This window comes from Geotrypetes seraphini, chromosome 3 (genome assembly GCF_902459505.1).
Source record: "Geotrypetes seraphini chromosome 3, aGeoSer1.1, whole genome shotgun sequence".
In the NCBI taxonomy this organism is placed as follows: domain Eukaryota; kingdom Metazoa; phylum Chordata; class Amphibia; order Gymnophiona; family Dermophiidae; genus Geotrypetes; species Geotrypetes seraphini.
Window position 1 is genome coordinate 337,395,512 of NC_047086.1, and position 12,486 is coordinate 337,407,997.

At 49.0% G+C, this 12,486-nt stretch overlaps 1 protein-coding gene across 5 annotated transcripts in view; it reads right to left on the bottom strand.

Moving 5' to 3' along the window:
- Positions 1–12,486, bottom strand: part of XPO1 (exportin 1) — a 555,220-nt gene that overhangs the window by 499,496 nt on the left and 43,238 nt on the right. For all 5 annotated transcript variants that reach the window (XM_033936440.1, XM_033936441.1, XM_033936437.1 and 2 more), the window contains exon 4: positions 8,437–8,509. In XM_033936440.1, coding sequence (XP_033792331.1) covers positions 8,437–8,509 — 73 coding nt within the window. The remainder of the gene's footprint in view (positions 1–8,436; positions 8,510–12,486) is intronic.

Consider the following 12,486-nt stretch of genomic DNA (forward strand, 5'->3'; position numbering starts at 1 on the left):
TACCCTCCTATCCAGTATCTCTATCCCTCCTCCACACCATCCCTTGTGTCCAATTTCTCTCCCTTTCAGTTCCTTCCCTCCCTAAATCTCATGGTCCATCATTTCTCTCCTTCTCCTCTATTTTCAGACCCATTATTTCTTCATCCCCCCCCAAAGTTTGGCATATGCACGTCTCTTTGAACACCCCCTTCCCTCCGTGTACTTCTAAACCAGGGTCCCCCCCAAAGGCCTGTCCCCCCTTAAAGGTCTGCCTGTCCCCCCTTGAAGGCCTGCACCCCCCTTGAAGGCCTGTCCCACCCCCTTGTAGGCCTGTCCCCCCCTTGAAGGCCTGTCCCTCCCCCTTGTAGGCCTGTCCCCCCACCTTGAAGACCTGCCTGCCTATCCCCCCTCTTGAAGGCCTGTCCCCCCCTTGAAGGTCTGCACCCCCCCCAAAGGCCTGCACCCCCCTGAAGGCCTGTCCCCCCCTTGAAGGCCTGTCCCACCCCCTTGTAGGCCTGTCCCCCCCCCCCTTGTAGGCCTGCCTGCCTGTCCCCCCCTTGAAGGCCTGCACCTCCCCTGAAGTCCTGCACCCCCCCTGAAGGCCTGTCCCACCCCCTTGTAGGCCTGTCCACCCCCTTGTAGACCTGTCCCCCCTTGAAGGCCTGCCTGCCCCCCCCTTGAAGGCCTGTCCCTTCCCCTTGAAGGTCTGCACACACCCCCGATGGCCTGCCCCCCCCTTGAAGGCCTGCCTGCCTGTCACCCCCCTCCCCCTTGAATGCCTACCCGCCCCACCCTGAAGGACCGCTCGCCCCCCTGGCTTCCCCGCACCACCTATGAAGCAGCACTACCTATGCTCCCGGCCTTGCCGTTCAGTCCCCACCACCCCCGAAGGACCGCTCGCCCCACTGACCTTCCTGCACCACCTATGAAGCAGCCGCAGCAGGATCGCGACGTCAGCTATCCCTGCGCTGCTTAGGCACTGCTTCCTGCGCCGCGGTCCCGCCCCTCCTCTGACGTCAGAGGAGGGGCGGGACCGCGGCGCAGGAAGCAGCGCCCAAGCAGCTCAGGGATAGCTGACCTCGCGATCCTGCTGCTTGCTGCTTCACAGGTGGTGCAGGAAGGTCAGTGGGGCGAGCGGTCCTTCGGGGGCGTGGGGGGACTGAACGGCAAGGCCGGGAGCACCCCTTCAGGGCTGGCACCCGGGGCGGGGCGGACCGCCCCTCCCGCCCCCCCCCTTGGTACGCCACTGCAACATGCCATTATTAGTTGGACAGGCAAATTAGACTTTTGCACTATTCCTTATAACAGTGGCATCAGTTTAAAAAAAAATTTAAGAAAGTTGTTGTCTCCAACTGCTGGCAGGATAATTCTGCAAGACCAGTTCAGACAGGTAAAATGTAAGCACAAAGTTTACTCCTTGTGGAATTATGCACACGCGAGACTACGGTCCAAACAAACAGTCGGTTCTAAGCTGGCACAGAAGGAGGAGTGACCCACTGTGAAGCAGTTCACTCCCTCCTCTACAGCCAGTATCTGCACTGAATTTTGTAAAGCATGGAAAAATTATGTTCTTATCTGTTAATTTTCTTTCCCTTAGACGCAGCATATGAATTCAGAGACTAATGGGATAGCCCACATCTACCAGCAGGCGGAGATAAACTGATTAACAGGTGGTCCTATTGGCTGGCACTCCTCCTGTTTATCCAGTATAGCTCCTTGCCCAAGCATCCGTAACCATCAATAGGCATAGCATGTAAAAAACTTATTTCCCATAACAAATCTCAAAATGCAATAAATACAGAAAACAACCCGCCATAATAACAAACTGCGAAAGTTGCAAAATAGAAAACCGAGAGACAATAACCAGAAAGGGTGGGGCTCTGGATTCATCTGCTGCGTCTAAGGGAAAGAAAATTAACAGGTAAGAACATAATTTTTCCTTTCCTAGCAACAGCAGCAGATGAATCCAGAGACCAATGGGATGTAGCAAAGCAATCCTCAATCTGGGAGGGAAGCAAACGCCGCCTCCGCAACAACTGAAGCACAAAACGCCCCTAACGCATGCGCCCACATCCAAGCAGAAATGCGGAGAGAAAGCACTCTCGGAAGACCAAGTAGCCATGAGACAAATCTCCTCCAAGGAAAAAACCTCTGGGCCGAGCCCAAGAAGTAGCCATTGCTCCGGCGGAATGGTCATGAAGTTCTTTCGCCAACCGCTTCCCTGCCAGCAAGCAAGTATAAAGAATGTCCTTCTGGACCCATCGAGCGATGGAGGCTTTGGACACCGCCATACATTTGAGGCGTCCCTTGAAGAATACAAAAAGGAGATATAGACAACTAAAAGTCATTAGAAACCGAGCTCGCAGAGAACGCTACGTACATACCAAAAAATGCAGTGAATAAAAACACTGCTCCCAAGTTCTCCTCCCAGGAAGAAGGAATGAAAAGTGAGCGTGACATAAAAGAAAGGATGACACCACCCTAGAAGGAAATAGTGGTACCATCTAAACTGATACCCCATATTTCGGAAATCAGAAATAGGAATCCCCGTTGAACAAGGCCTGCAACATAGAAAACCGCAGAGCTGAAGCCATGGCCACAAGAAATCCCGTGTTCAACGACACAGCCCTTCAGAGTCCCAAAAGACAAGGATGAAATGAAGCCTTCAGTAAACTGAGAAGAAGTACGTGAAGATTGTACTCCAAACCGTGCTTTCCAAGAGGTGCATGAATATACCGCACTCTGTGTAGGAACTGAACCACATGAAGCTTAGAAGTAAGCGAAGAGCAATATACCTAGCCCTCGTAACAAGCCAAGAATGGTACTAGAAGCTGAAGGGAATTGAACGCTAAGCCCTCGGCAATACACTCGTGCCCAAAAAGGAACTCTGGAGTGGTTCAAACGCTAAGAAGCACCCAAGAAAGGAAAAACCTCCAAAAGGAAGCAGAAGCCACAGGAGAAGACATCCGTAGCAACTGGATAAAAGAAGAAACAACCTGCTTCGCATAACCTTTACACGTCAGCCAAGACCTTTCCAAAAAGCTAGGTCGTAATACTAAAGTAGTACAAATATCCATGTAGATCGGACCCTAGGTGAGCAAAGCCGGAGATACCAGGAAACTTCTTAGTCCGGCTGTCGAAAGACTCATCAAATCCACATAGTAAGGATGGCGCCGCCAATCCAAAGATTCTACAAATACTGTGCCCGGAAGGTGAACTCGAGATGGCAAATCCAAGCCATCATCAGCCAGCGGAAAACACTGAAAAGGAGAAGGCAGAGGCAAAAAGGAGCCACGCAGCAACCCCCTCTAACTCCCACTCCCTGGGTCCGCCGAAGAAGCTAGGAAGCTTTGAATTGAGAGACGAGGCCATGAGGTCTAGTTCCAGGTGATCTCACGTCCATAAAAAGAGCTAGAATGCCTGAGCCACAAATCTCAACATCCAGGATGCAGAAGATTACAGTATTACTAACATGCACACTTTCCCGAGCGCACACAGCGCTGTACACTGTAACATACAAGAATTGGGCCATGCTCAGATTCCGCAGAGAGAAAGTCTAGCCAAACTCACATCCTGATCCATAAAAGGATCTGCCAACAGAAGATGAAGATGAAAGTACACCCATTGAAGCAGAACAACTTCACCTGCCAACTGAGTACAACACCTACTGCCCAAGCTGTAGAGAAATACCCCTATCCTAATACTGACCAAAAGGACCTCAGCGGCATTCCGGAAGAATGATCTGAAGATCCAGAAAGGTAGCCTGATCCTGCTCAAGAGTAGAAGAATGAACAAGTACTGAAGACCAGACTCCTGGAGCTGAGGATGGAAGCCATCGAGTCCCCCAACCCGACAGCCCGGAATGGTCGGTGGTCATGAGCTAGTGCAGCAAAGACCGAGGCATGCCTTGAAAAGAGAAATTTCGCTGAGCCACCAAACATACAGAGCGATGCAGGAGGAGCATACCAAATAATTGGAGCCCTGAGATACCGGGAACCACCGGAACCAAAGCGACTGCCGTAGCGTTAGAAGGGAAAAGCAAGCCGAAGTTCCCAGTGGAGTCAGCAATATGGATCCTAGAACCTGTACAGAATCCCATTCATTCGGTCATGGGAAGCGAAGAAGAATGCCAATCTGAGACCGAGACCTCACGCCCAAGTCTCCGGAAAGAAACACATGTCTCTCCTATATGAATACAAACATCATCCCGATATACCTATAAATAGTACAGGAGAAAAGAGCACTGCAAATTCGAAGATGCACGTGTAAAGAACTGAGGAAAGGAAACCACCCTTTTCGTGTCAGTCAAATGGATCGACTGGAAGTCGTCCAAATCAAGCAGGCAGTCAAGAAGAAATTAGATGAATCGCCTAGTAGCGCCAAAATGGTGCAACCCCCACATCATCTAAAACATTCGTGAATCCTTGGGTAGGCGAAATGGCATGTGCCAAAACCGAAAGCGCCGCTCCAAGAGAGGCATGCAAACCTAGTGCCGATTCGGAGTCCATAGAGAAAATGTAAATATACTCCCAGGTTGTCAGCAGAAATGTGCAACCTTGAGAAACTAATGCAGCAGAATGGGATCCAGCCTGCCCAATGCCCCCGTCTTGGCCACCATGCAGTAAGTGGTTCCCTAAGAACTACAAGAACCGTCCTGAGGACCAGTAACACTTCAAAGAGAAACACAAAACAGAGAGACTCCATGAACGAACTGGACACCTGAGGAGGATACAAAGGTGCAAGCATCCTGAAAAATGTGGACAGCCCCCTGACCTGACAGTATAGCGACTACTCCCTCATGAGAAAGCCTGACGAGGCCTTGGAAGAAGTCAAGATCCCCTCAGAAGGTCAGTAAACGGCAGGATGAGCACCGTAGGAACTGGAAGAAGAAAGAAATTCTCCTAGGAAAAAAAAAATATCAAGGTTCGTAATGTAACCCATGAAAACAGTATTAACTCCATGCAACGTGAGCGAAATACGTATGGCCTTTAAAGGGAATACGTACTAGATGCAATCAAGATGCTGTATCTACCGCCCTTTGGAAAACAACAGCAACTTAACAGGTATCAGACAAAAGCGTCGTGACCTGCCCATATGACAGCTCCCTGTCCATGAAAAAGCTGAAAGAGCTGACAGTGGAAGCAGCAGCGGTCATAAAACATGCTGGAGGACAATCACAATTTCAGCAAAGAAGAAAGGAACACTCCTGAAAACCAACTATACTCGCAATGTAGCAATGACCAAGACGGAAGACTGAAAAACAATAGGAAACTGCGGCAGCCTGCAGTAACTTAAACTGCATGCAAGGTGCTCCAAAAACCAACCGCCCCCAAAGGGCACCTTGTTTAGGCGTTTTGTTTTTTTTCCACAGTAACCAAGGCGGCTCATGCCCTTAGAACCGCACCATAGGGACATAAAGCAGTTCCGCAGCACTACCAGACACACGCAGCACTGCCCATAGGCAGAAAGATCAGGGAAATCGCCACACACACACAGTCCCACTAGTCAGGGACCCCTAGAGAGAGAAAGAACCACCCGAATGAAACGCGGGCACTCTCTGCCCCCCCCCCACTTCGCTGTGCCGCCTACCAACCCATTCTGGAGAAGAACCGAGTACAGGCGGCAAACCCAGGGCAGAATCACATGTGAAAGTGCCTGGAGATAGAACAAAGCAGGCCCAAGAACAAAAGGCCGCCGCTCTGCAAGAGAAGCTGGGGGAACACATATACACACCAAACTTAACCACTGTAACATCGAACAAAGCTGTGGCAACTGCACCAACTCAGATGACCCCGTAAAGGGATAAGCCGCGGCACGCTCCGAGACAGCCAGCTACACAACACAACCCTCTGAACGATGCGGTGCAGGAGACTCAAACACGCGACAGTTTCGCGCCAAAATAGGCCGGCACCGAAAACAGCACTGCAGAAAACAGTCCAGGAGGCACGTGCTGACATAGCAACACACAGCTGAGGCTCACCATGATTGAATAAAATACACCCCGGGGGAGGAGACGTATGAAAGGCGGTTGGGTCTCAACAGCGTTGGAGAACCCCTGCAGGCCACATGCGCTCTACAAAGCCCCTGCTTCCGGACATTCTCAGAAGAACATATCGGGAGCCTTCCTCACCACCCCGAGAGCCGCGCAAACATGCAGCGCTCCAAGGCAACACCGGGAGCTGTCTAAGTACGCGCCACCCCCCCTGGCCGCTATACTGCTGAACAGAGGGAGCCCCAGAAACCGACAAACGCAGCAGCACCATCGCCAGGGAAGGAAAGGAAGCTCGCACCCCAAATGCGCGGGAAAGCACAGGTTCCCTCAATTGAGAGAAGCCCTTCACAGATGCAACCCCGAGAAATCCAATTCCACCGCGCCAAAAAGAAAAACTCAGCGCTTAACAAAATAAGTGTCCCGTAGTTAAAACACCAGAAGAAATAAACTCATACTCACAACCTCGTGATTAGGGTCAGCAGAAGCCCAAATGCCATTGCCGAGCATGTGCAGGGCAGAAAAGTAACTGCAGTGTCCCCTTTTTTTTTTTTAATAAGGGAAGAAAAAAAAAAAAGGGGAACTAAGGCAGACCCTCTATAATGGAGGGAGAATGAGGCAGTGACCTGGGGGGGCCCAGGTGTAACCTCTAAAGCCGGCACCGTTCAGCCGAACACCCCTGTCTCACTGAACAGAGACCTCAACAGGAGGAAGAGAGAACCTCAACAGAAGAAATAGAATTGTTAGCTCACTGAAGAGAAAAAACTCAACAGGAGAAAAGAAGGTTCCAGACACAGCCAGAATCCAGGAGCTAATAGAATAGCGATCCGACCCCTGCTGGGAGATAGAGCATACTGGATAAACAGGAGGAGTGCCAGCCAATAGGACCACCTGTTAATCAGTTTCTCTATCTCCGCCTGCTGGTAGATGTGGGCTATCCCATTGGTCTCTGGATTCATCTGCTGCTGTTGCTAGGGAAATGCAGAATTCCATGCACACTACTTTGGGCTAGGAAAGTTAATATATAAATATTTACTTATCCATTTACAAGTATTTATAAATTACAATTAACTTGCCACATTCCAATAAGGATAAGACACATTCCAAACCTCTCCTCCTGACCCTACAAGTCAGTCATGTTTTCAGGATAACCACAGTGCATATTGTGACCAGTCAGGCTCCGTGCCTGACTTGGTCCCTGTGTTTTCATTAATGCCCACTGGGGGAGCCAAAGAGGAGCCCAGGTGAAATCGCTCAGTTAGAGCAGGGCGTGGCTCCTCCCCATTAAAAGGCTGTAGTTTGCACTGAGATAGGAAGGTGGTGTGAAGAAAGACAAGAGGTTTTTCCTAAGTAAGGTGTTTCTGGCAAGCTAGGGTAATACCTTAGACCTGGGTGTGGAAGAGGCTGGGGTCCACAACCCCATTGGCAGCACAAGTCAGAGTGTGTGAGGCAAAGCTGCAAAGAAAGCCAAGAGAATTGGCAGCTCCTGTTTCCAAGCCTGATCTGAACCTGTGCGGGGTTTTTTTCTTATTTTTGTGGCTAGGTTCCTTTTCCTGCTCCTAGTCACTGACAAAGTCTTTTCTGTACTGGACAACTGTTTTATAAGCTAAGAGTGAGTGGGGAGAAGTTTGCCAATAACCGGGTGGGAATTTTGAAAGCCGTCTTGTGTGCTTTTGAAGGCAAACTTAATGGACTCCTCTTTACCCAGCCCTGCTACAGTTTTGGGCTGGAGACTTCATTTTTATTTGTGTTTGCAGTGAACAAGAATATTTCTGGGAACTGTTTTGAATGCTATGAACTTACTTGAGTTCTGCTGAGGAGCAGACTTGCGAGAAAAGAAAGTTATAGTGTAAAGCTGCTCTGTGAGAGTGCAAGTCACAGAGAGACATGTTTCAAAAGGAATACAAATCCTGAAGGTTGCCATAATTTTCCTCTGGCCTTATTTTGTTTCCAGTTTGAACAATTTGTTTGTTTCTTTGAACTTTATGACATTCTGACTTTTATATTTTTGACAAGTAAATTTTGCATTATTGCCATCCTTACCACTGTGTTTGGGCTTTTGATTAAGTTCTGTGGAAAACCTGCAGGGTGACTCCAGTCCTGGTCACACGCCGGTGCACTTTTTGTATGTAGCCACTGAGAGGGCTGCTGAGCCCCGTCCTAGGGCTGCAGTGTGGTTACAATATATGCCAACTCAGTTTATGCATACATGCATTCAGTGGTAATGAAACATGCAAATCATATCCACAATGAATATGTGTCCTGAAATACCAACAGATTTATGCGAGTTTATGAACACTAAACCAGATGCAAAGACTTGTTAACTCTATTCCTAAGCATATACACAAAGTTGTCAAGTTGTAGTGCTTGAGTACATATGTATATAAAATCACATCTACTTAATGAGAAAGAAGTATTTTTACTATTTCATATACATCATACATATATAGAACTTCAGAATGTTCTACCTTCACACTGGTTTCTTGGTAAAATCTTCCATCTTGATTTTATCACAGTTTCCAATATTTGTAGTCCATAATACTGCAATTTGAAAAACAACAGTATATAAGTATGTTATTGAAAGATTAGGTTCTTACCAGAATAATCTTCTTTCTGTTAATCTACTACAGATCCCATATAAGTAGTGATCACTCTATTTCCGCAAACTTGTCTTACAAAGTGAGAATACTTACAGGTATGAGCACCTCCCATATGGAGGCAGAGCCCAGTGCACCCTCCAACTAAGTTCCAAAGCAATTTACTGTATTTTTCACACCATAAGACACACCCTATATTTAGAGGAAGAAAACAAGAAAAAACATTCTGAACCAAATTGTGTACTCATATATACCAGGCTCAGCACCCTGCCCCCCTCACTCTCTGCCAGGCTCTGCACATTGTCCCCCCGCCCTGCCCTGTCCCCCCTCTGGTGGTCTAGTGGTAGGCCAGGACAGAGTACATAGAAACATAGAAATAGACGGCAGATAAGGGCCCACGGCCCATCTAGTCTGCCCACCTTAATGTCCCTCCCCTACCTTTGCCCTGTGAATAGATCCCATGTGCCGATCCCATTTGGCATTAAAATCAGGCACGCTGCTGGCCTCAATCACCTGTAGTGGAAGACTATTCCAGCGATCAACCACTCTTTCAGTGAAAAAGAATTTCCTGGTGTCACCTCGTAGTTTCCCGCCCCTGATTTTCAACGGATGCCCTCTTGTTGTCGTGGGACCCTTGAAAAAGAAGATATCTTCCTCCGCCTCGATGCAGCCAGTAAGATACTTGAACGTCTCGATCATGTCCCCCCTCTCTCTGCGCTCCTCGAGCGAGTATAGCTGTAATTTGTCAAGCCGTTTTTCGTATGGTAGATCCTTGAGTCCCGAGACCATCCGGGTGGCCATTCTTTGCACCGACTCCAGTCTCAGCACATCCTTGCGATAATGCGGCCTCCAGAATTGCACACAGTATTCCAGGTGGGGCCTCACCATGGATCTATACAATGGCATAATGACTTCCGCCTTACGACTGACGAAACCCCTTCGTATGCAGCCCATGATTTGTCTTGCCTTGGACGAAGCCTGCTCCACTTGATTGGCAGACTTCATGTCCTCACTGACGATTACCCCCAAGTCTCGTTCTGCTACCGTTTTTGCTAGGATCTCGCCATTAAGGGTATAAGACTTGCATGGATTCTGGCTGCCCAGGTGCATAACTTTGCATTTTTTGGCATTGAAGTTGAGTTGCCATGTCCTAGACCATCGCTCTAGTAGGAGTAGGTCGTGCATCATGTTGTCGGGCACTGAATCTTCGTCTGTTGTGCATTTGCCCACTACATTACTCAGTTTGGCGTCATCGGCGAATAATGTTATTTTACCTCGAAGCCCTTCTGCCAAGTCTCTTATAAAGATGTTGAATAGGATTGGGCCCAAGACTGAGCCCTGTGGTACTCCACTAATCACCTCCGTCATTTCGGAGGGGGTGCCGTTCACCACCACCCTTTGGAGCCTACCTCCAAGCCAGCTCCCAACCCATTTTGTCAATGTGTCACCTAATCCTATAGAACTCATCTTACTCAGTAACCTGCGATGTGGTACGCTATCGAATGCTTTGCTAAAGTCCAGGTACACGATGTCCAGGGACTCCCCAATATCCAGCTTCCCCGTTACCCAGTCAAAGAAGCTGATCAGGTTGGATTGCCAGGATCTCCCCTTAGTAAATCCATGTTGTCGGGGATCCCGTAGATTCTCCTCATCCAGGATCTTATCTAATTGGTGTTTGATTAGAGTTTCCATTAGTTTGCTCACTATCGATGTTAGACTCACTGGTCTGTAGTTTGCTGTCTCCATCTTTGAGCCTTTCTTGTGGAGTGGAATGACGTTAGCCGTCCTCCAGTCCAACGGGACGCTGCCTGTACTAAGGGAGAGGTTGAAGAGCGCGGACAGTGGCTCCGCCAAGACATCACTCAGCTCCCTAAGCACCCTGGGGTGCAGGTTGTCCGGCCCCATTGCCTTGCTAACCTTGAGCCTTGACAGCTCACCGTAGACACTGCTGGGCGTAAACTCAAAGTTACTAAACGGGTCAACTGAGCCAACCCTTGTCTGTAGCTGAGGGCCGAGCCCTGGCGCTTCTCGGGTGAAGACTGAGCAGAAGTATTCATTTAATAGTTGGGCTTTTTCCGAATCCTTTTCCACATAGTCTCCGTCTGGTTTCCTAAGACGTACAATCCCGCCTGAGTTTTTTCTTCTATCACTGATATACCTGAAGAAGGATTTATCTCCCTTCTGGATGTTCTTTGCTAGAGACTCCTCCATGAGGAATTTAGCCTCCCTGACTGCTGTTTTGACGGCTTTTGATTTGGCCAGGTAGTCTGCTCTAGAGTCCTGCTTCCCTGATTGTTTGTAAGAGATGAATACTTTTTTCTTCTCCTTGATCAGGTCTGAGATCTCCGCAGTAAACCACTGTGGCTTATTGTTCCTTCGCCGTTTACTTACTGATTTTACATAGCGGTTTGTTGCTTCTTGTATGGTTGCTTTCAAAGTCGACCACATGTCTTCCACGTTATCGGTTTCTTCTTGGCTTTGTAGCGCCTGGTGAACGAAGTCTCCCATTTCTTTGAAATTTGTGTCCTTGAATTTGAGGACTTTGGTTAGTGTAGTAGATTTAGTGAAACCTTTCCTGATATTGAACCATACCATGTTGTGGTCACTGGAGGCCAATGTGTCGCCCACCGAGACCTCTGTGACACTTTCTCCATTGGTAAGTATCAGGTCCAGTATTGCCTGATCCCTTGTCGGGGGATCTACAGGGCAGGTCTAAGGCAGGCAGTCCCAGCCCCTAGGCAGTCTCAGCCCCCATTACCTTTAAATTTAGTCCCAGCTGCCCCTCCCCCCGGCACCTTTAAATTGTGCTGGTCCAGCAGTGTATCACCTCCCTCGCTGGACGGCTGCCTCCTGAGTCCTCAGGGCCAGTGGCGCACAAAGCAAGAGCAAACTTTTCGCGCTCCTGCCTAGGTCCATGCCACTTCCTGAATGGCTGCTGTCAGTTCTCACGAGTCCCACAAGAACTGACGGCAGCCATCCAGGAAGCAGCGCCTAGGCAGGAGCGCGAAAAGCTTGCTCTTACTTTGGCCCCAACATGAGGACTCAGGAGGCAGCCATCCAGTGCGGGAGGAGCAGAAGCGCAGAAAGCGCCCTCCTGCCGATAAACCGCTGGACCAGCACAATTTAAAGGTACCCAGGGGGAGGGGTATATTTGCTCCATAAGACGCACCCTTATTTCCACCCACTCTTTGAGAAGAAAAAAGTGTGTTTTATGGAGCAAAAAATGCGGTATCTCCACTGAAACAGAAGACAAAGGAGGATGGGAAACGGGGAATCTCCTCACATACAAAAAACAATTTTACTCTGCTCTAACTCAAAAGACAAGAATAAGAACAATGCAACATAACAATTGGAAAACAGCTATGGAGAAAGAACCTGCTGTGGGGTCATTCTATGTCAAGTGGACAAGGAGCCCATGCTCGACCCCCTTGAAATCCAACCAAATTTTACAGGGGTGTTGTCTAGGGCAGTGTTCTTCAACCTTTTTACACCTATGGACCGGCAGAAATAAAATAATTATTTCATGGACCGAAAAACTAATAAGACTGAAATTTTTTTAAAACCCAAAACCCTCCCTTCCTCCGACGTCAGCACTGATATCGGGAAGACTTCCGGTCAGCTGTGTGTGGCAGGGCAGGTAGGGAAAAGGCAGTGGCATACCAAAGGGGGGAGGGGGGGGGGGCGGTCCGCCCCGGGTGCAGCCATGGGGGGAGTGTGCACAGCCGGTCAGGTCCCCTAATCTTTGTGGCGCTTCCCCTGACCAATCGACAACAGGCCTGGCTGACAAACCTCCCTGCCCTGTAGCTGCAAATCTAAATTACCTTCTTACAACAGCTTCAATACTCCAGCTGCTGTGAGAAGGTAATTTAGATTTGCGGCTACAGGGCAGGGAGGTTTATCGGACCGGGCCTGATCTGTTGT